The sequence below is a fragment of the Erythrolamprus reginae genome, chromosome 1 (genome assembly GCF_031021105.1).
Source record: "Erythrolamprus reginae isolate rEryReg1 chromosome 1, rEryReg1.hap1, whole genome shotgun sequence".
In the NCBI taxonomy this organism is placed as follows: domain Eukaryota; kingdom Metazoa; phylum Chordata; class Lepidosauria; order Squamata; family Dipsadidae; genus Erythrolamprus; species Erythrolamprus reginae.
The window spans coordinates 407,252,298-407,276,868 of NC_091950.1; the positions used below are offsets into that span (position 1 = coordinate 407,252,298).

General features: G+C 43.9%; 1 protein-coding gene across 1 annotated transcript in view; it reads left to right on the top strand.

Annotated features, from left to right (window-relative positions):
* Positions 1–1,717: 1,717 nt before the first annotated feature.
* The window catches only part of AUTS2 (activator of transcription and developmental regulator AUTS2), a 1,269,011-nt gene continuing 1,246,157 nt past the window's right edge, over positions 1,718–24,571 (top strand). The window contains exon 1 of the mRNA XM_070730563.1: positions 1,718–2,044. Within this exon, the coding sequence (XP_070586664.1) occupies positions 1,718–2,044 (327 nt within the window). The remainder of the gene's footprint in view (positions 2,045–24,571) is intronic.

Genomic DNA, 24,571 nt, shown 5'->3' on the forward strand with positions numbered 1-24,571 from the left:
TCGGCGCGCATGCCTGTCAACTCCATTCGCGCGTTTTATGAGGGGATCTTGATTTCACACGGTTGGGGAAAAAGGGGTGGGGAAGAAGAGGAGGGGGAGGAAGGGGCGGGGAGGATCAGAGATAGAAACCTACCCACGTGACCTAAGGGGGCGGGGGAGAGAGAGAAAAAGAGGCAGGGAGAGGTGAAAGGGGCCGGGCCCCGTGCTGCTGCGGCTGGGAAGAGTAGTGGGGACACAAACCCTCTTCAACGTCTGCACCGACCATCCCGGGAAGGATTCTGTACCCATCGCACCTTACCGCAGTGTAACATAACCTCCTCAAGCCCCTTTACTTCTATAATATTTAACACACTGATTCCTCCCCCCTTTACTTTTCTCGGGGAGGGGGCCTCCACTTTCCACCCCTTCCCTCTATTTTGCTTATCAATCCTCTTCCTCAGTGGGGCAAGCGACGCCTTTGTGTTGGTCATTTTCTGAGGGGCGACTTTTGCCTCAGGATACCTCAGCCCCACAACCCCCCACCAGCAGCGTTGTGCCGATATCTCCGCGCCCGACGCGGCTCCCGCTCTCGTCCTTCGAAGTGAAGGACTTGCCTCTCTCCTCGAGGGGTCGGTCGGTCAGCGTCGCCCCCCCCCCCCCGACAAAAAGGGACAAAGACAGCAGGGCTATCGGGGATTGTGTGAAGGGGCGGGCGGGCCTCGGTGATGGCGTGTGTGAGGATGCCTCGCGAAGCGGGGGTCCCCTCCACACACACCCCTCCCGCCAGGTGCGACTGTCCAGGATAGCCCCCGCTCCTCCAGCAGCAGCGCTTTTCTCCTGTCTTTCTCCATACCACATACCCCCCCCCCCGCGCGCGCCGCCATCAAATCGCCGTCTGAGGGGAAACGAGAGGGAAACTCCCTCACCCCGCGCCCCTTCTTTAAGGGGGAAAAACCCACCCCGGAACAAAAACGAAGCAACTTCTCTTTCGCCTCAGGCGCTGTGTGTGTGTGGGGCGCCTTTGATTTTGGCAACCCCCGAAGCGGAGAAAGCTCCGAGCCAGAACTAGTTTTGAACCCCAATCTCCACCCCGGGCTCTTCTTCTCTCCAACCCCCCCCCCCCCCCCATGAAACACGGGTTTCCAGAGACGCTGCACACGCGTTTATGTGTTATAGTGGGGCGGGTGGTGGTAAGAGCCAGCCACCTTACTGTCTCGCCACCTTCGGATCGGAGCGTTCCGTTACTCTTAATTTATTGCTTGCTTTTTGCAACCGGAGGGGGGGGGGAGTGGAGAGGAAGAAGGGGAAGGCGAGAGAGAGAGAGAAACGGGAGACTCTTCGCCAAAAGGAAGGACCAGCGAACAGCCATTTACTTTGCTGGGCTGGCTCAAAGCGTTCTCGGCGTTCTCCGCGCGCCCCCCCTCTCCGTCCCTCCCTCCCTTCTTTCCCGGGGCTGACATTCCTTGGGAGTCTCCCGTCTTGCGACCCCCCCTCCCCAGCTTCAACAACCACCGCCGCCGCTCCCCCTTCTCGCTTCCTCCAGCTTTCCCTCCTCCCCTCTCGCTTCCACCGGAGGGGGGTGGGGGAACCGAAGTTGGCGATCGGGTGTGGGGGGGGAAGAGAGCGAGCGAGCGAGCGAGCAGGGGAGAAAGGGAGGGAGAAGGCAGCGTGGAGTTGTGGAGTGGAGGGCTGGAGGGAGGGCGGGGAGGGCGGGGGGGTCCGTGCAGGATAAAGAGCCATGGACGGATCCGCGCTCTGCAACGGCTTCCGCAAGAAACGGCGATCCAGATCGCAGCGCGATCGGGCCAGGCGATCCCAAGGAGGATTATTATTACGAGGTGGCCCCGGAGGGGATTTGGGGGTCGGTGGTCCCGGCGGGGAACCCCCGCGGAGAACCCGAGCGGCTTCCATCCTTTCTTCCTCCGGCTCGGATCTTGAAAACAATGGCAAGCCGCCGTCCCGACCCAAACCCCCCCGGAGGAAGCGGAGGGGGTCTTCCTCGCCCGAAGAAGATATCGTGGACGGCTTCGCCCTGGCCAGCTTTGTCACTCTGGAAGCCTTAGAGGTAAGGGACCCCCTTCCGACGCCCCCCTCCCGCCCCACATCTCCCCTATCCCCGCACCGCTGGGGCGGAAGGGGGGGGGGAGAAACCAGAGAAGTGGAGCGCGGGGAGGGTGTGTGGAGTCGGAAGCGTGGCTGTGTGTGTGTGCGCGCCGGAGTCCCATTGTTTGCTGATGGGGGGGGGGGAATGGCAGTCGAAAGGGAAAGGAGGGAGGGGGGAACCGTGTGTGTGTGTAAAACGTCTGCGCGCGTGGAAAGGCAAGAGAGCCTCGCGCCTCCCGGCTGTGTTGGGATAACAATGCAGAGTTGGCACGCGCGCGCGCGCGCTCTCACACACACACCGCCTCCCTTCCTCCTCCCCTCCCTCCCCGCCCGCTTTCTCCAAATATTGATCGTGCTGGATACTGCGGGGGTGCGCGTGTGGAGGAGCGCGCACATGTGTGTGTGTGTGTGTGCGAGAGAGAGAGAGGGGTGTGTATGCGCGCGCGAGTCTATTTTGGTTCGGGTTGCAGTTTTGAACGGATGCGCCGGTTCTGGAAGAAAGGGCGTTTTGTGTATTAGGGCTCGCCTTGCGCTCGCTCCAGCTGTTGGGGAGTGGTGCTTCGCTTCCACTACGGGGGGTGGGGAGGGAAGGCAGGAGGAACCGTGTGTGTGTGTGGTGGGGGGCGGCTATTCCCCGGGCCTGAGAAGCCGCGAGGAGGGGCCTGGTGGAACTTGCAAAGGGTGCGTGTGTGCGCGCAAATCATGCTTGATTGGACTCTCCTCCGCGCATATACATTTTTTTGTCCCTTTAAAGCGTGCGGGGAGCCGGAGAGAAAGAAAGAGGGTAGATGGATGGATGGGTGGATGGATGGAAAGAGAAAGAGGTGGAAGAAGGAGGGGGTGCGGGTGAAGCAGGGGAGAGAAAGGGCTGCGTGCCGGAGAACGGTCCCCGAGTGTAATCTCCTTTCCGAAGGGTTTGGCCGTCCGTAGAGTTGACAGCTGCCCAGAAGTCGGAGATTCCGCGGCGGCCGGCAAAAAATAGAAAGTGGTTGCTGGGATCTTGGGGGGTTTTTTTGTGGGGAGGGGGCGCAGGCTGAGTTTGCTCCTCTCCCCCCCCAAACAATTGGGCAGCCTGCTCTCCTTCCCGGTGTCCCGATCTAGGCTTGGTCTGATGAAGAGCTTGAGCAGGAGAGAAGCGAGGTGTTGTATACCTGGAGATGCATTCTTGCAGTGCGGAGTTTGGGGGGAGGGGGGTGAGATGACGGGCGGATCAGCTGCGATATCAGCTGCGATTAAATGTTGACATCCCACCCTTTGGATGACGTGATAAGGAATGCCAGCTGAGCAGAAGTGGACTTTCTTGGCCCCCTCCCTCCTTCCCCCTGCCTGAGTCTAGTGATTTTTGGAGGGGTCTATAACCCTCCTGTTAACAATAATCTTGAAGCCGGTGTGTTTTGTCAATTTCAGGTTTTCTTTCCTGCTTGGTCAATTTCACAGACCTTTGATCCTGACACTTCTGGGGTGTCCTGGCACTTTTTTTTTTTTTGCATTGGTCATTTAAGGTTTTAGCCTACAACATCAGAGGTGGTTTGGGTGAAGGTGATCATTCAAGATGTCCTGGCCCAGGTCATATTTGAGAAAGAGGGGAAAATGAAAAATTTGAGCTGGTCATTGATTTGGAGAATTGACTTTTCCTCTCTCTCTCGCCATCTCTCTCTCTCTCCATCTTTCCAGCATCCATCCATCCATCCATCCATCTATCTATCTCTCCATTTCTCTCTAACTCTCTCTTTCTCTCCATCTCTCCAGCATCTATCTATCTCTCCATCTCTCTCTCTCTAACTCTATCGATCTCTCTCTCCATCTTCTATCTATCTATCTATCTATCTATCTATCTATCTATCTATCATCTAACCATCCATCCATCCATCCATCCATCCATCCATCCATCCATCCATCTATCTATCTATCTATCTATCTATCTATCTATCTCTCCATTTCTCTCTAACTCTCTCTTTCTCTCCATCTCTCCAGCATCTATCTCTCTCTCCATCTCTCTCTCTCTAACTCTCTCTCTCTCGATCTCTCTCTCCATCTCCTATCTATCTATATATCTATCTATCTATCTATCTATCTATCTATCTATCTATCTATCTATCTCTCCATTTCTCTCTAACTCTCTCTCTTTCTCTCCATCTCTCCAGCATCTATCTCTCTCTCCATCTCTCTCTCTCTAACTCTCTCTCTCTCTCTCTCCATCTCTCTCTCCATCTCCTATCTATCTATCTATCTATCTATCTATCTATCTATCTATCTATCTACCTACCTACCTATCCATCTACCTACCTACCTACCTACCTATCTACCTATCTACCTACTTATCTATCTATCTATCTATCTATCTATCTATCTATCCATCCATCTCTCTCTCTCTCCATCTCCTATCTATCTATCTATCTATCTATCTATCTATCTATCCATCCATCCATCCATCCATCCATCCATCCATCCATCCATCCATCCATGGACAGGGTAGACTACATGACCCAAAGGTCTCAGGTCTGGTACTGTTGCCATTGGAGAAGATGTTTTGATGTATGTGCATGAAGAAAGATTCATAAAAGAAGAGTTTGTTGTGCTTTGATTTGATGTTCTGCATTTCTTCGGAAAGCTGGCAGAATTTGAGCTTTCTCCTTCCAAAAAAGTACTTTATTGAATGTTAACTTCCAGACGGGCCTTGAAACTATCTTTGGAAATGACCTGACGGTGACCTAGATGAAGCATCAATAATTATGAAATATATTCCAGGAATATAGGATGTGGCTATGCCGTGTGTGTGTGTGTGAGAGAGAGGGTGGGTGAGAGAGAGAGAGGAAAGAAAAAAAGAAAAAGAAAGAAAAAAGAAAGAGAGAGAGAGAGAGAAAGAAAGATAGATATTCTAAAATACAAGTAATCCTCAACTTGCGACAATTCATTTACCAGCCATTCAAAATTAACAGTGGCAGTAAAAAGATTGATTTATGACTATTTTTCACATATATGACCATTGTAGCATCTCCATCTACCTGTGATCAAATTTCAGACCCTTGGAAACTGACTCATATTGAGGACAGTTGCACTGCAGTGTCCGGGGATCACGTGATCACTTTTTGTGTGACCTTCTGTCAAGCAAAAGCAATGGGGGAACCAAATTCACTTAACTACCATGTTACTAATATAATAGCTGCAGTGATTCAGGTTAAGTGATTAAACTGCGGCAAGAAAGGTCATAAAATGGGGTATAATTCACTTAACAACCGTCTCACTTAGCAACAGAAATGTTGGGTTCAGTTGTGGTCGTAAGTCGAGGACTACCTGTACAGGACCAAGCATCATCCAGGTGACATCTGCTTTGACAAGGATGGGTTATTGTGAAGTCGCTGTGTCCTCAGTTGATAGAATTGTAAGGAAACCTTGATTTTTGCCTTGTATATACTGAGTTGAACATTCAACGGTGCCTGAGTTTTTACATTTCCCAGTTCCCTTTCTGCCTCTGTTTTACATTTTAAAAAACAAAACAAACTACTAAGGTGGTCGTCTGTTTTGTTCAACTAACTTTCCTTTGATTGAGATCAACTGTTCTTGACTTCATGGACGTTATGCCTTTTTCTTGCATGCTTTCTGATTTCCCAGTGAATCCAGCCTACCTAGCATCTCCAAGTGGTCTCCCATCCTAGACAGCCCTATAACTTGGTATTTTGAAAGTATATAGCCTGCATGATGAATCATTGAAGTATATATGAAATTATTTTGCGAATGGAGAAAAGCACATACTCGTTTATATACTTGAGACAAATTATAGTCTAGTGTATAGTTGACATAATATATAGTGACTTTAATGCTAATATAATGCTAATATCTGTATATACTATTATTAATTTAATTTTCCTTGATTTTCTTCTGTATTTACTTTTGTGTTTTCTTCCTAAAAGTGGAAAATTAATAAAATATTTAAAAAGAAAAGAAAGTAAATGTGACATAGAATTCAATTTAAATTAATTTGAAGATTGTTTGGGGGTTGTAATTAAATATAGAGGTTTGCACCCTAATCTGAAATGTGGGTTTTTCTTAACATTAAGTGTTCAGATAGAAATGGTTATAACTCTGCAGAGGAAAATGGAGTTAATTAGGATGAAGAAATGTAAAAATTGTTTAACAGAAAGGGAACAGCTACTCAGTACTGAGGAAGGGGAGAGTTTGAGAAAGAGACCCCCAAAGAGTCTTGATTCTGTTTGGTGTGAGATAAGGCAGAGAGGAAACTTTCACAAGTTTTTCAATATTGTGTTATTATATGGCACTTTATAACAATAAGAGTTCCGGTAGTCCTTGCATTCTCTCTCCCTTGTACTGGTTTACTTCTTCGGGCTGACAAATTCATAATCTCATGCTACAATTTATACTGTGTTGACTGTTGCTGTTGCTATTTATATACAGTGTTCCCTCGATTTTCGCGGGTTCGAACTTCATGAAAAGTCTATACCACGGTTTTTCAAAAATATTAATTAAAAAATACTTGGCGTTTTTTCCCCCTTATACCACGGTTTTTCCTGCCCGATGACGTCATATGTCATCACCAAACTTTCGTCCACCTTTAATAAATATTTTTTTAAAATAAACTTTAATAAAGAAACATGGTGAGTAATAATCTAAATGGTTGCTAAGGGAATGGGAAATTGCAATTTAGGGGCTTAAAGTGTTAAGGGATAGCTTGTGATACTGTTCATAGTCAAAAATAGTGTATTTACTTCCGCATCTCTACTTCGCGAAAATTCAACTTTCACGGGCGGTCTTGGAACGCATCCCCCGCGAAAATCGAGGGAACACTGTATAAGTTGGATTTTAGCAGTTTGATTAGTTGCAGGATCCAACCTTGACCCAAGGTTTATTCAGGCTTGTTCTGGAGCCCATGGCCAGAGAGCTTTTCTCTCTCCAGAATTTGTGATTACATTAGGTTTTTTTTTATTTTGTTAAAAATGCTACAATCAGAGAAGGGCTTCCACACAAGCTTTTCTTCCATTCTGTGATGATTCTTGGAATTGTATTCCATGTTAAATTGCGAAGTATAGTCAGAAAGAATATATGGAATGTAAGAAAAAATAACGTTATCTTGGTCCAAACTTTATATTTATCAATAATCATGAAGTCAACCTTTTTCTCAATAACACGTCTCCAGTTGGAATGGCAATGTGTTATCTGTTTTTCAAGAAAAGGTTTTTCGCAGAGTGTTTCTGTGGCACTGGGCATGAGATTTTGAGAACTGTGTTATGTAATAAAGTATGTCATAAAAATTCAAAAATAAAAATAAAAATGCTATATTCAGCTACTGAAGCTAATTACTGAAATACTGAAAAATACAACCTAAATCTTTGATGCCTGTAAATTCCATTTATTTATTTTGTGATTTTCAACACTTTTTTTTGGTTTTTCTTAACTTTTCTTAACTTTTTCTTTTCTTAATAATACATGTAAATTTATTTAACTTCCTTTTTTTTTTTTAAAAAAAAAGTTTATTTATGTTTTCAAATACAATAAAAAGAATTATCTCATTATACATTGCAGATCATAGCCCGTTTCTATTTCCTTATATAACAATTCCATTTCTGATTAATTATGTCATTGAAAAGAGAAGAAATAAGAAGAAAGGAGTGGAAATAAAGTCCCCTTATCTTATTAAACGTTATGATTTATATCTTTTGTCTGAAGTCGTCTAGGTAGTTTTATGTCTCTTGCCCTCTCTTTGTGTTATTATTTTCTGGATCCAGCAGTGCCATTTATCCTAAGGTTTGTCTACTTCATCTATTTGTATACCTTTAATATCTTTTGACATCTCATCCATCTCTGCACAGCTAAATTTTTAAAAAATTATTTGTTTTTTTGATGGAGTGTCTTGTCTTTTCCAACTTTGGACATACATTATTCTCGCGGCCGTGATTACATGAAGTCATTATATGAAGAGTTTGGTTATGGTACTTCTTGTCCCAAATTCCTAGTAAATTTCGGAGTAAATTCTATTTCTACTTGGGTAATTTCTAGCAGCCACTTGTGTATAGTTCTCCAAAATGTTTTTACTTTGTGGCAAGTCCACCACATGTGGTAAAATGTGCCTATTTCTTTTTTGCATTTCCAACAATTTGCGTTTGCATTTGGGTATATTTTCGCAATTCTGGAGGGTGAGAGATACCACCTATAAAATATTTTATAGTGATTTTCTTTGTACATTGCAGATAATGATACCTGGCAGGGGAGTTACCTTGATCATGAAATTTATTTAACTTCCAAGGTCTTCATTTAAGCCCTTCCTTACTCTCAATCCCAAGGGCAATAATTCACTAATGTGTACTTGCTGTAAGTCTGCTTGCTCTTTCCATAAGTAATCTATCAAGTCGCACAACCCAGAATCTGAATTGCTCCTGGTTAATTGAAGTGTGAACATTTCAAAGCATGGTTTTCTTTCAGTAAGATGGAGAAGAATCAGAGAGGGTCCGCAACTTGGGCGTCCTCCTCGATCCACAGCTCACATTAGAAAAACATCTCTCAGCTGTGGCGAGGGGGGCGTTTGCCCAGGTTCGCCTGGTGCACCAGTTGCGGCCCTATCTGGACCGGGACTCATTGCTCACAGTCACTCATGCCCTCATCACCTCGAGGTTCGACTACTGTAATGCTCTCTACATGGGGCTACCTTTGAAAAGTGTTCGGAAACTTCAGATCATGCAGAGTGCAGCTGCGAGAGCGGTCATGGGCTTACCTAGGTAAGCCCATGTTTCACCATCACTCTGCAGTCTGCATTGGCTGCCGATCAGTTTCCGGTCACAATTCAAAGTGTTGGTTATGACCTTTAAAGCCCTTCATGGCATTGGACCAGAATATCTCCGAGACCGCCTCCTGCCGCACGAATCCCAGCGACCGATTAGGTCCCACAGAGTGGGCCTTCTCCGGGTCCTGTCAACTAAACAATGTCAGTTGGCGGGCCCCAGGGGAAGAGCCTTCTCTGTGGCGGCACCGGCCCTCTGGAACCAACTCCCCCCGGAGATTAGAACTGCCCTTACTCTTCCTGCCTTCCGTAAACTCCTTAAAACCCACCTTTGCCGTCAGGCATGGGGGAACTGAAACATCTTCCCCTGGGCATGTCTAATTTATGTATGGTATGCTTGTGTGTATGTCTGTTAGTATATGGGGTCTTTTTTAAATCTTTAATATTTTAAATTGTCAGATTATTTATGATTTGTTTCCACGTGTTGTGAGCCGCCCCAAGTCTTCGGAGAGGGGCGGCATACAAATCTAAGTAATAAATAAATAAATAAATAAATATTATTTACTGCAGAAATAAAAAAGAGAACATATAGATAGTCCTCATTTAATAACCACAATTGGCTCAGAATTTCCATCACAAGTCCTGGTAGTCATTAAATGTTTTTAAAATTGTTTCTATGACGATTGTAAAGCCGATCATCATGGTGGCTACATGAATAGGTGTCTTTTTCTGGAAACCAAGGAAAAACATTGGAAACTGATGTGAGAAGTTCACCTTAGGGTTGGGAGGAGATAATGGACAATTTGGGCGAGAATAGTTGTGCAAGAGTGAAACTTTATTTGTATTCTGCTATGCATTTGCAAATTTATAATATGTATTCCCAAGTAGATACTTTAAATCAGTGGTCCCCAACGTTTTTTCCACCAGGGACCAGTTTCAGCAAGACAATTTTTCTATGGCCCAGTGGGGGCGGAAAGGGGCGTGGTTGGGGGCGGGATTAAGCATGGGGGTGCTGGTCCTCCCCGCCCCTCTTTCCCGCCATCGTCCTGTGGCCGGCAGAACCTGCCTCCCAAGCCCTCTTGCCCAGCGGGAGCTAAGCGCTGGAGAGAGGGGGTCAGGCTGGCCCTCCTGCCTCCCCCCAGCCAAAAACGCAAAAGAGCCCCGCGGAAGAAGCCAAAAGAGGCTTGAGCCTCTCGGTCCTTCTTGCCCCTCTGTCCCATCCATCGTCCTGTGGCCGGCAGAACCTGCCTCCCGAGGCCTCTTGCCCGGCGGGAGGCGAAGCGCTGGAGGGAGGGGGTGGCGGCATGAGGGCCGGCAGCTGCTGACTCCACGGACCGGTGCAACATGCCCCGCGGCCCGGTACTGGTCCGTGGCCCGGTGGTTGGGGACCCCTGCTTTAAATAGTTGTCTTTAATTAAGGAAATATGACATATTGAAGATGTAAAGGGACTGAAAGTAACAGAGAATTGGAGGTTTTGACATGTACAAGCAAGTACAGTGGATCCTCGGTTAGTGAACACAAACCATTCTGGAAAGCTGGTTCCAATCAAAATGTTCACTAGCTGAAATAATTTCCCCCCGTAAGAAATAAAGGAAGTAGAAATAACTGGTTCCCAGCCCCTGTTGACTCACTAATATGTAAGTGTTACAGGTTATATAAGTATGTTTTTGAATGAGAACAGTTATAATACAGTACATAAAGAGTTAAATAAACATTAAAACGTTAAAGAAAGCGTTTAAACATAAGAAAACATTTAACTGAACATAAGAAAACTTACCTTTTTGACTGCAATGTGATGGCATGAGTGGATGGAGGTGTGGGGTGGAAGGGGTGGAATTATTGCTTGGAGGGGGAATCCCCCTCCATGAGAACAACTGGCATTGTGAATTTGGGGTGATTTCCCTACTCTGTCGCTTTGAGATTGGAGCCATGATTGAGGGCTATATTATTAAAATAAAGCACTAGATTCACTAAAAAAGAAGGAAGCAGCACGATAAAGATAACGACCCACCCAACGTAACTGTGTCTCGAGTGCGAATGATGCGGAAAAAGTATGAATGATGGGGAAAAGGAATCCTCAATCTGAGTATTGTATTGGCAGTTCTGTGTTAGCAAAAACTTCAGAAGAGAAGGGTTTAGGGCTAGTGATTTCTGACAGTCTCAAAATGGGTGAACAGTGCAGTCAGGCGGTAGGGAAAGCAAGTAGGATGCTTGGCTGCATAGTTAGATGTATAAAAAGCAGGAAGAGGGAGAATATGATCCCGCTGTATAGAGTTCTGGTGAGACCACATTTGGAATACTGTGTTCAGTTCTGGAGACCTCACCTACAAAAAGATATTGATAAAATTGAACGGGTCCAAAGACGGGCTACAAGAATGGTGGAAGGTCTTAATCATAAAACGTATCAGGAAAGACTTAATGAACTCAATCTGTATAGTCTGGAGGACAGAAGGAAAAGGGGGGACATGATCGAAACATTTAAATATGTTAAAGGGTTAAATAAGGTCCAGGAGGGAAGTGTTTTTAATAGGAAAGTGAACACAAGAACAAGGGGACACAATCTGAAGTTAGTTGGGGGAAAGATCAAAAGCGACATGAGAAAATATTATTTTACTGAAAGAGTAGTAGATCCTTGGAACAAACTTCCAGCAGACGTGGTAGATAAATCCACAGTAACTGAATTTAAACATGCCTGGGATAAACATTTATCCATCCTAAGATAAAATACAGAAAATAGTATAAGGGCAGACTAGATGGACCATGAGGTCTTTTTCTGCCGTCAGACTTCTGTGTTTCTATGCTTGGTTTGAGATGCAAGGATGCGTGGTAGTGACGTCAGCTGTTCACAATCGAACCGGTGCAAATTTTTAGCCAAATTTTTGGTCACTAACTGAATTGTTCACTAATCCAGGCGTTCACTAACCGAGGTTCCACTGTATATGCTGAATTGACAGTCTGGGCGCTGGGTTTATTTTCTGAATAAAAGAGCAAGGAAATGAAGTCATTAAAAAAATAAAAATATACATTTGCCGAGGACCGTAAGAAAAAGAGTATAAAAGATGGGCATGAGTCCCAGGTTATGGACACCGATTGTAGCTGTTCCTTGCTTGGAACTAGCCATCATCTCTGGGCTTCATTGCAATGTGTTGTTGATGTACATTTTATTTTTAATTATGGCTTTTTCTCATGTTCCCAATTGCTTGTGAAATCAACCTCTGAGTCTCAAAGTAAGATTTATTGTTTGTGGTTTGTCTGTGTTCCTTTTGTGCTGGAATATTTTTCTCACACTGGCCACACACAAAAAAAGTTACAAATTGCAGTTGTGTGACAGCGGGACACTGCAACCAGTCATAAATGCAAAATATGATCAAATGACTCTGCTGCGAAGGAGGAAGAATGTGGCAGCGGTAACTTCAAGGATGGGTTTTTAAGGAACCTTTTGGGAGTCTGCCTTAATTCCAGTCATTAAGTGAAGACTACGAGATCTTTTAAAGTAATGCTACAGTAAATCTCTGATCATGAAGTCATGATCTAAGCCAGTGATGGCGAACCTATGGCACATGTGCCACAGGTGGCATGCAAGGCATTGCCCTGTGTAAGCTCAAGCATGCATGCGTGTGCTGGCCTGCTGATTTTCGGCTGTTTTTGCTCTCCCCAGGCTTTGCATGAATAGGGAGGTAATTGAAAATAGGTCGGCAAGTGTTGTATTCCCTCTGTACAAATTGATGGTGAGACCACACTTGGAGTACTGTGTACAGTTCTGGTCACCACACGTCAAGAAGGATATAGTAATGGAATTGGAAAAGGTGCAAAAAAGGGCAACAAGAATGATCAAGGAAATTGAGCACCTGCCTTATGAAACAAGGTTGCAACGCCTTGGTCTCTTCAGCCTTGAAAGACGGCGTTTAAGGGGTGACCAGATCGAAGTGTATAAAATCATGCAGGGGATAGAAAAGGTGGGTTGAGAAAAATCCTTTTCTCTATCACACAATACTAAGACGAGGGGGCACTCTCTAAAGCTCATAGGTAAGAAAGTGAGAACAAATAAAGGGAAAGATTTATTCACCCAGAAGGTCATTGGTTTAGGAATTCACTTCCAGAAGAGGTCGTGACAGCTGTCAGCCTTGATAGATTTAAGGCAGGATTAGACAGATTCATGGATGCCAAGTATATCGGTGGTTATTGAAACAGATGTCCAAGTCCTGCCTCTATGTTGGTTGAGGCAGGCAGGATTCCCTTCAGAACCATTTGTTGGGGGTCAAAGGAAAGGGAGGGTTTTGTCTTCTCTTTCTGCTCAAGATCCCTATGGACAATTGGTGGGCCACTGTGTGACACAGAATGCTGGACTCGATGGGCTTTGGCCCGATTCAGCATGGCTCTTCTGATGTTGTTATGTTCAGAAAAACCTCGTGAAGCCTTGGGGATGGCAAAAAATGGCCCAACGGGGCAACCGGAAGTTTGTTTCTGAACTTCCCGTTGGGCTGTTTTTCGCTCTCTGGGGTCAGCATAAAATGCCCCAATAGGCCTACTGGAAGACTGGAGGCTTCAGTGAGGCCTGAGCGCATGCAGAAAGGGGCAGTGCGGGGGTTGTACATATGCGTGGTGGGCGGAGGGCATTGCATTATGTGTGTGAGCATGTGCGCTCACGCTATCAGCCTCACACGCACTCTTTTGGCACCGAAGCCAAACAGGTTAGCCATCACTGATCTAAGCCAGTGTTTCCCAACCTTGGCAACTTGAAGATATTTGGACTTCAACTCCCAGAATTCCCCAGCCAGCAAATGTGGCTGTGGAATTCTGGGAGTTGAAGTCCAAATATCGTCAAGTTGCCAAGGTTGGGAAACACTGATTTAAGCAATAGTCCCTTGGTCTTCCAGAGACAGCAGCTCAGTGGAATGGAATTTTAAGGCTCTTTTAACTGCCTTCATAACGTAAGATACTCAAGCCTTGTCACAGTAAAAGTGCAAGAGAAAAAAATAATGAGGATAGGTGAGAACTTTGCACTCGCCTGAACACTTATCTCACCACATTTCAAAACATCCTTCACAGTTTCCCCACCATCTTCAGAGAATAACCTTTCAAGAGTAGGCAAGGTATTCTCTCATGGTACTCTTTGAATCATAGTTTACTGAACGTTCCATAATTGCCGGGTTCATATTATAACTAGGAAGCCATTAACCATGGTTTAAAAATCATGACTACGTTCTCACATTCTACTAAGCCAACATTACAGCACACCTTGAGGCTGATGTCTTGTTTAAAGTAGGAGAGCATTTTATATAAAATGATATTAAAATGTCAGTGTGAGTAATGGTGGCAAAACCCTCCAATTGTCAGGTGCTTCCTGAAATTAGACCTTATCTTGAGGTGTATAGGGTTTTTTAAAAAAACTTGTTTCCTGCATCTCAAAGGGTATAAATTGTATAGATTTCAAGCTGTAATGCACTGAACTTGGGGAAAACTAAAAAAACCACAACATAATTGGACTGTCTTTTGAGTAAGCAGACATGTAAATAATAAGCCAGATCAGTTCACACTATCCATAATCATCTGTTTAGATCTGGAATAAGTGCAAGTATCCATGCCATACCTTTATTAATTCCTTAAGAAAGTGACTCCTTTTCCTCTGCTTGTATGACTGCCACCATTGGGGCAAGAGAAAGAGAAAGAAAAAAGTCTGTTTTGAGAAAATTTAATTTAATTAATTTGACTTCATTTGACAAATTTCCCATGGTGTTAGGAGCTAAAGCTTCTAATTTGGCCCCTTGAAACATATTTTTTACAATCTGACCAATCAGGCGCTTACAGTGAGGGTATCCCTCTGTTGGGAGAATTGGCGCTAGACTTATGGTTGGGGGTCACCTCAACATGAGGGACTGTATTTAGGGGTCACGGCATTAGAAATGTTGGTTTGCTTTATTTATTTATTTATTTATTTACTTACTTACTTACTTACTTACTTACTTACTTACTTACTTACTTACTTACTTACTTTTTATGCCACCCTTCTCCTTAGACTCAAGGTGGCTTACAACATGTTAGCAATAGCACTTTTTAACCGAGCCAGCATATTGCCCCCAACAATCTGTGTCCTCATTTTACCCGCCTCGGAAGGATGGAAGGCTGAGTCAACCTTGAGCCGACGATGTGATTTGAACCGCTGACCTATAGATCTACAGTCAGTTTCAGTGGCCTGCAGTACAGCACTCTGCCTGCTGTGCCACCCTGGCTCTTCAAGTTTAGAACCACTGGGGGTGGGAATCTGAATTTTTCTATAAAGGAGAACTGCAAAGTTGTCAAGCTACTCATTTACTTTGAAAGCCCTCTGTGAAATTCCTAAACCAATAGATTTGTAAGCAAGACGAGTGAAGAATTGCTTGTGGGAAACAGAACACCCCCCTCCTCCCCCCAAAAAAAGTTTTCCAGAGCTGTCATATTTCCGGCAAAATGCTACTCTGATGGTAGTTTTAAAAACGTCACAGTTAAACGAGAAATACACTGCTCAAAAAAAGGGGAACACTTAAACAACACAATATAACTCCAAGTAAATCAAACTTCTGTGAAATCAAACTGTCCACTTAGGAAGCAACACTGATTGACAATCAATTTCACCTGCTGTTGTATACATTCAACTTTGTACAGAACCAAGTATTCAATGAGAATATTTCATCCATTCATATCTAGGTTGTGTTATTTCCGTGTTCCCTTTATTTTTTTGAGCAGTATATATTGGTTCACCTCTAGAATGCATCTTTCTTCATAAGTCTGGAAGTGTTCTAAAACTGGCATAAAATTCTTGGATAGAAGTGCCTTTTATCCATATATTAGTCTCTTTTGAGTTAAGTCCAATTTCTGGTGACTTCATTGAACACATTTATGCCGTTTTCCTAGCAACAGCATAGACATTATGGGAAAACAGAGTATTATAGCGATTTTTTAGGCATAATTTCTCTTCTGCAGAGCAAGGATTTCTTAGTACTCACTCATCTAAGTACTAACCGTGGCCAACCCAAACCGTGGCATACAAATCCAATAAATAATAATAATAATAATAATAATAATAATAATAATAATAATAATAATAATAACCCGGCTTAGCTTGCAAGCTCAGCCAACCTCTGCTAAAAGCCCTGGGAGTGAGGGGCAAATGACAAAATGTGCACTGCAACACAAGGATACAAATGGCATGAAATTTACAATGTTGCAACGTCATCAGGTTCTACCTTTGAGAAGGGTTATATTGGATGCACAGTTTCTATGCAGATTCTCCATCAAAACCAATGCAGCCCTAAGTTGAATTAAGAGGGATACAATCAATGATGGGCAGCCAAAATTTTTACTGCCACACTGTGGGTGTGGCTAATTTTGTGGGTGTGGCTTGATCATGTGACTGGGCAGGAGTGTTTGTCAGCCATGTGTCCAGGTGGGAGTGACTTGACAATCATGTGACTCGGGGTGGCTTAAAGGTCATGTGACTGGGCGGGAATGGCTTACCGACCAAGATAAGTTTCCAAATAGGTGCTTGACTCTTTTTCAGTTGATTAAGTCACATTATTTGAATAGCCACAAAAAGGACAAATGATAGTCAGTATTATTTGTTGAGGAGCATGGTAACATTTTAAGGTTTTGTTCTGAACCCACAAGGTTCAGTATGATAACAGATTAGGCAAATAGCTCAGTTTTCTTTAATTGCTATAAAAGTTCAGTTCCAGATGATGATTAAAACGATTAAAATCTTTATGGGTAAAAACATACTATTTAATTACAGTGGTACCTCTACTTATGAACTGAATTTGTTCTGTGACCAGGTTCTTAAGTAGAAAAGTTTGTAAGAAGAAGCAATTTTTCCATAGGAATCAATGTAAAAGCAAATAATGTGTGTGATTGGGAAAACCACAAGGAGGGTAGAGGCTCTGTTTCCTCCCAAAAGATTCCTAGAGAAGCCCCATGGAGGCTTCTCCCCACCTTTTCCAGCCCTGTTTCCTCCCAGGAGATTCCTAGAGAGGCCCCACAGAGGTTTCTCCTTGCCCTTTCCGGCCCTGTTTCCTCCCAGGAGATTCCTAGAGAGGCCCCACGGAGGCTTCTCTCCACCTTTTCTGGCTCTGTTTCCTCCCAGGAGATTCCTAGAGAGGCCCCACGGAGGCTTCTCTCTGCCTTTTCTGGTTACAGTATTGGAGGCTCGGGTTTGTAAGTGGAAAATGATTCTTGAGAAGAGGCAAAGTCAAGAATGCTTCCAGAATTGATGAAGGGTCAATGTTTAAAGATTAAGGATTCCTGAAGGTTCAGATGGGACCTCATGGAGTTTTCATGTTTGGAGTAGTTCTATTTAAATAATTGGAACAGTTAGTTTAACTAACTTTCTGACAATATACTGCCGTAAAGTACGTTTCTCCAATTATTGGCTATTTCTATGGGTCAGGTACAAATGCACAGAAATACACAGCAAACAGTGTATATCATCTGTGCTGGTTGCTGGGAGGCAAATTGCTGGGAGGCAGAGGCAGATTTGTGTTTTTTCTTGTTTTCCTCCCCCAAAACTAAGGTGCATCTTATACTCCAGTGCATCTTATACGCCAAAAAATTTCCCTCCATTGTTTCTTGTCTTGCCTTCTGGTGCTTTGAAAAATAAGTTGACCCTCCTCTTCTTTTTGGCAGTCCCTCAAATACTGCAACACTGTTATCCCATGAATCATGCTGACTGATGTTGGCTGTTGGTTGGAACACTCAAAAGGTGGATATGTCTCTCATCATGTTGACTGCCAGTAGCCTCCAGCTCTTTGGACTTGAGCACCTTAGCCAGCAGATCTAAAGGATCCAGACTGGAAGGTATTTCTCTTGAATCACACGGTTTAGATCAAAAGGACAGAACCCTGCAACTCTGGAATTTTGCTGATGCATCCAATACGTGACGCTCATATTTTACTGCCCTAGAAAATGCCTCTGCCTTTGGCTGGTTTGCGGCAGAGAATAATATATATCCATTTGGGTGTTAGCTGTGAAAAATGCACACTGGTCCAGTGCATTGGCTAAATAGTCTCCCTGAGAAAACACAACACACAAGCCTGACACACCAATGTTCAGAAGGCTTGCATTCCAGATCTGTCTAATATCACTCCCCCCCCCCACTGAGTGAATATAATTGTAAGCAGTTGTTCAATTACTTTTCATGAGATCCTGCCAGATGTTGCTTGCAGGTCTCCTGTGCTCTGAATGGAGCAGGAAGAAAAGTGATATAAAACTGTTGGAGGAGGAGGAGGAGAAAAAAAGGCAAATGACCACGTCCCTCCCTCTCCCTCCTCCCCTCTCCCTCTTTCCCTCTCTCTCCAATTTGCAAACAGTTAAGCTAATGCTGACAGACCGAAATAAAGGTCACTTCACGAGTGCTACAGCTGGTCCTTTTTCAGTTAAGTGGAGAACACTTGCGGGGCTTCATAACATGCTCTCCAGTGCTTTAACTAAACGCTTGGCAGTAATTTTATGTGGTGGTTTGGTTTCATGTGTTTCCCAGAGGTCAGTGGGTCTGGTGAGCTACTTGATAAATGTGTATTGTCCTCAGCACCATCATCATGTTCATCATCATCCCTCCTTCTATTATTATTTATTATTTCAATTTCTAGGCCGCCCTTCTCCAGAGACTCAGGGCAGATTACAATATAAAATAGATACATATGTATAAAACAGTAGAAATTAAAATTTAAAACTGCAACTTTAAAAACTAAGTCCCTAAAACATGCTAAAAATAATTTACCAAACCTAAAAGGCCCATATCATTTAAAAACCATTCACTCACATTCATTTTTTCCTACTTCCACAAAAAATGCCATTGTGAACTCCAAGATTTCAATGATCTACCTCTTTCCATCTCTCTATCTAGTGTAATGTAGTGTAGTGTAGGAAAGGGCGGGACAGTTATTTATTGATTGATTGATTGATTGATTGATTGGATTTGTGTGCCGCCCCTCTCCGTAGACTCGGGGTGGCTAACAATACTGATAAAAAACAGCATGTAACAATCCAATACTAAAACAACTAAAAAACCCTTATTATAAAACCAAACATGCATACAAACATACCATGCATAAATTGTAAAGGCCTAGGGGGAAAGAATATTTCAGTTTCCCCATGCCTGATGGCAAAGGTGGGTTTTAAGAAGCTTATGAAAGGCGAGGAGGGTGGGGGCAATTCTAATCTCTGGGGGGAGTTGGTTCCAGAGGGCCGGGGCCACCACAGAGAAGGCTCTTCCCCTGGGTCCCGCCAAACAACATTGTTTAGTTGACAGGACCTGGAGAAGGCCCACTCTGTGGGACCTAACTGGTCGCTGGGATTTGTGCAGCAGAAGGTGGTCCCTGAGATATTCTGGTCCGATGCCATGAAGGGCTTTATAGGTCATAACCAACACTTTGAATTGTGACCGGAAACTGATCAGCAACCAATGCAGACTGCGGAGTGTTGGTGTAACATGGGCATATTTGGGAAAGCCCATGATTGCTCTCGCAGCTGCATTCTGCACGATCTGAAGTTTCCGAACACTTTTCAAAGGTAGCCCCATGGAGAGAGCATTACACTAGTCGAGCCTCGAGTTGATGAGGGCATGAGTGACTGTGAGCAATGACTCCTGATCCAAATAGGGCCGCAACTGATGCACCAGGCAAACTTATTTATTGGCCAAGTGTGATTGGACACAAAAGATATTTGTCTACAGTGCGTAAGTTCTCAGTATACATACAAGCAACAAGTGATAGATCATAAAATACAATATGTATGTCTGTGCCTGCCTCTCTGTCTGCCTGCTTTCCTGCCTGCCTGCCCATCCATCCATCCATCCATCCATCCATCCATCCATCCATCCATCCATCCATCATCTATCATCAAGAAGCAATGGGTGGAAGCTGAACAAGGAGAGAAGCAATTTAGAACTAAGGAGAAATTTCCTTATGGTTAGAACAATTAATCAGTGGAACAGCTTGTCTCCAGAACTTGTGAATGCTCCAACACTGGAAGTTTTTAAGAAGATGTTGGATGATCATCTGTCTGAAGTAGTGTAGGGTTTCCTGCCTAAGCAGGGGGTTGGACTAGAAGACCTCCAAGGTCCCTTCCAACTCTGTGCTTATTGTTATTGTCTATCATCTATCGCACCTTTATTGTTTTTATAAATAAATCAAGCTGGTGAACACAGAGAATATTCCTTCTTTTTCTTATGGTAATTTTGGCCTGCAGGTCCTTTCAACTCTTGTTCATTCCAAACAGAGCAGAGTTCTCACACCAATACCTACTAAGGTGTTCTGAATAGCATTACAGTATTTTAAAAACAAGGCCGCGAAGCTTGATGGAATTGCTGAGAGTTCACAACCCCACTCTGAGATGTATAAAGAGGAGTTATATCTTTTAAACAGCATCTCATCTCATGTGATCCTTGGGGTGAAAACCAACAGATTAATGCACATAAATAAATAAAATAAGGCAAGCCCCGCTACATTTCTGATGTGTACTATTGTAGAAATAGGCCAAATTTTTGCCTTTTTATTTCCCCCTTATTCTGTGATTTGATGCCATCACCAGGCAGGCAGAAATCTTTGCCTTTTTTTTCCCATTCCCCAGAGAGGAAATAGTTTTGCTATGGCAAAATATTTCGGTTTCATTTAATCTCCACACCACTGTAAGTGGAGTGTGCCAGTGGTTGAAAATTTTAAAATGTGGTTGCTCTATTATGAGTTGAAAGGGAAAAGAAGAGGATATATTTTTAGAAGCCTGGAAGGACATATTGCTCCCTGGAGCAGTCATTTTCAACCTTTTTTGAGCCGCGGCACATTTTTTACATTTACAAAATCCTGGGGAACACCACCAACCAAAATGACACAAAATGACACCCTAAGACACTCTCCTCTCTTTTTCCATCCCTGTCTCCTCCCCCACCCTTGTGTGTGTGTGTGTATACAAACTCTTGAACCATTTCCAAAAACAGGTGAGGGCTGGGTTTTTTTCTCTTATTCTTTGGGTGCTTTTTATCATATGCTTTAAATCAAGAGTCACTTCTCTCTCTCTTTTGTTTCTCCTTCCTCTCATTCTCTGTCTCAATCATTTTCTCATTTCTCTTTTTTCCTCCCCTTTTTGCTTATTGTCTCTCTCTCTCTCCCTTCCTCTCCTTTTCTCTCTCTCTTTTGCTTTCTTTCTCTCTCTTGCCTTCTTTCTCTCTCTCTTGCTTTCTCTTTCTCTCTTTTCTTTCTCTCTTGCATTCTCTCTCTCTCTCTCTTTTCTTTCTCTCTTGCATTCTCTCTCTCTCTCTCTTGCTTTCTTTCTCTCTTTCTTTCTCTATTTCTTTCTCTCTCTCTTTCTCACTCTCACTCTCTCAGCAAAATTTGCGAGACCGGAACCTGAGCTTCCTTCTTCGCGGCACACCTGACCATGTCTCGCGGCACACTGGTTGAAAAACACTGCCCTGGAGGAGCTGAGGGTACAGATTCACTTCCTCCTTGCTACTATAAGAAGTTAGCAGCCACCCCTCTCCAAGAAGAATGAAATATACTAGGAAATATTAAAAGGGCGGAATATTATATTTCCTTAGATGAGAAATGGAGAAACATGTTTTTAGACAGAAAGCAGACACACTCTTAATAGCCCCCACCCTCCTCAATAGCCCACAGCAGATGTCAGCACTTAAAGAGGTAGAGAGGCGGCTAGGTCTGTTCATAAGCAAATGCCCTCACCCAAGAGCCAATGAAGGTAGGATTAGCCATCTACCCATCTAGCAGCAGAATTCACCACATGGCACCTGGGGAGATTACATCACCCAGCAAGATTCAGCCAAACTTGGGACTCAAGACACTAGAATATTACCGCTGCATGGTCCCATGGGAGTCTGACAACCAATCAATACATTTCTTACATAGGAACCGGAAGCTCCAAAGCCAGGGCCTAAGAGAGGTTATAAATCTCTCTCCCACCCATGTGTTTGTGGTTTTTTTGCCCAGGAGTTCAAAGACATGTGGTCCTATCCACCATTAAACCATCTTTCCAAGCAGTCTCCATGTTTCCAGTGTCTTTCTTCCTACTTGGAATTAAACCCAGATAGACAGCTAAATGCTGTTTTCTAAGTCAGAGGTCAGGTCACCAACGTGTAGTTCGTGGACCACTGGTGGTCCCTGAGAAAATTCTGGTGTTCCATGGAGAAATGTTATGTGGAGAGAGAGAGAGAGAGAGAGAGAGAGAGAGAGAGAGAGAGAGAGAGAGAGAGAGAGAGGTACCTCTACGTTCGAATTTAATTCTTTCCGTGACCAGGTTCTTAAGTACAAAAGTTTGTAAGAAGAAGCTATTTTTCCATAGGAATCAATGTAAAAGCAAATAATGTGTGCGATTGGGAAAACCACAAGGAGGGTAGAGGCTCTGTTTCCTCCCAGGAGATTCCTAGAGAAGCCCCATGGAGGCTTCTCCCCGCCTTTCCCATCCCTGTTTCTTCCCAGGAGATTCCTAGCGAGGCCTCCACAGAGGCTTCTCCCTTCATTTTCCGGCCCTGTTTCCTCCCAGGAGATTCCTAGAGAGGCCCCATGGAGGCTTCTCCCTGCCTTTTCTGGTTACAGTTTTGGAGGCTCGGGTTTGTAAGTGGAAAATGATTCTTGAGAAGAGGCAAAAAAAATTTGAACACCTGGTTCTTATCTAGAAAAGTTCTTAAGTAGAGGCGTTCTTAGGTAGAGGTACCACTGTATATGTCAAGAATGCTTCCAGAATTGATGAAGGGTTAATGTTTAAAGATTAAGGATTCCTGAACGTTCAGATGGGACTATATGTTTCCTTTCTTCCGATCAGCACATTGTTCCAAACTGATTGATATTTTTGTTTCGTAATTGGTTTCTAGGTTTGAAACGTCTAATAGTTCTTCTCCTTTCCAAAGAGATGCAGTGTGTATTGCAGACAAAAGGATATGATTTACCCATCATAACAAGCTTTTCATAGTTTGTTTGCTTGTTTCTTTGGAAGAATTCGGGCCGTTTTTTTTTCTTCTTAACCCACGGAATCCGCAAGACAAGATAAAAGATTACAAACAATATGCCACAATTCTGCTAATACTACAACACAAATAAAGAAACAGAGAAAAAGAAACAGACAGCACCCCAAAAGGCTTTATTGTCATGGAAATAAACACTGTGATTAAATGCCTGAGAAAATAGCAAAGGATTTAGCTTAGTTGTAATTCTACCTCTCGCAAGTGGGAATTGTGCTGTTGTGAGATTTTGACTCATCATCTCTTTCAAGGGTGAAATGCTACCAGTTTGCTTGTGCCTGTCAATCGTTGGAGAGCCAGTCATGAAGGGAGTGTGATGCCGCTATCTGGGTTCTTTTACACTCTGTGCATGCCCAGAACAGTTTGCACATGCACAGAGGGCAAAAGAACCCAAATGGCAGCATCTGGGCAGGTTAGTTGGAACCTCACATTCCCTTCGCGACCAGCTCTCCACTGACCCACAGACACAAGCAAACTAGGAGCATTTCATGCCCTCATCACCTCGAGGTTCGATTACTACAACGCTCTCTACATGGGGCTACCTTTGAAAAGTGTTCGGAAACTTCAGATCGTGCAGAATGCGGCCGCGAGAGCCATCATGGGGCTTCCTAGATTCGCCCACATTTCTGCAACACTCCGCGGCCTGCACTGGCTGCCGATCGGTTTCCGGTCACAATTCAAAGTGTTGGTAATGACCTTTAAAGCCCTACATGGCATTGGGCCAGAATACATCTGGAACCGCCTTCTACCGCACGAATCCCAGTGGCCGATAAGGCCCCACAGAGTTGGCCTTCTCCGGGTCCCGTCGACCAAACAATGTCATTTGGTGGGCCCCAGGGGAAGAGCCTTCTCTGTGGCGGCCCCAACCAACTCTGGAACCAACTCCCCCCAGAGATTACAATGGCCCCCACCCTCCTTGTCTTTCGCAAATTACTTAATACCCATCTTTGTCGCCAGGCATGGGGGAGTTAAGTTATCCTTTTCCCCTAGGCTATTACAAGTTATGCATGGTATGTTTGTGTGTATGTTTGGTTTTTTATAATAAGGGTTTTTTAGTTGTTTTTATTAATTGGATTGTTCATGTTGTTTTACCACTGTTGTTAGCCGCCCCGAGTCTGCGGAGAGGGGCGGCATACAAATCCAATAAATAAAATGATAATAATAATAATAATTTCACCCCTGATCTCTTTGGATGTTCAGATCAAGATGTACTTTTAACAGTGGTTCTCAGCCTTTCTAATGCCTCGACCCCTTAATACAGTTTCTCATAGAAACATAGAAGATTGATGGCAGAAAAAGACCTCATGGTCCATCTAGTCTGCCTTTATATTATTTCCTGTATTTTATCTTAGGATAGATATATGTTTATCCCAGGCATGTTTAAATTCAGTTTATTGTGGACTTGCCAACCATGTCTGCTGGAAGTTTGTTCCAAGCATCTACTACTCTTTCAGTAAAATAATATTTTATATTATTGGTGTCACCAGCACTCTATAAGAGACCACATTTGGAATACTGTGTTCAGTTCTGGAGACCTCACCTACAAAAAGATATTGATAAAATTGAACGGGTCCAAAGACGGGCTACAAAAATGGTGGAAGGCCTTAAGCATAAAACTTATCAAGAAAGACTTAATGGACTCAATCTGTATAGTCTGGAGGACAGAAGGAAAAGGGGGGACATGATCGAAACATTTAAATATGTTAAAGGGTTAAATAAGGTTCAGGAGGGAAGTGTTTTTAATAGGAAAGTGAACCCAAGA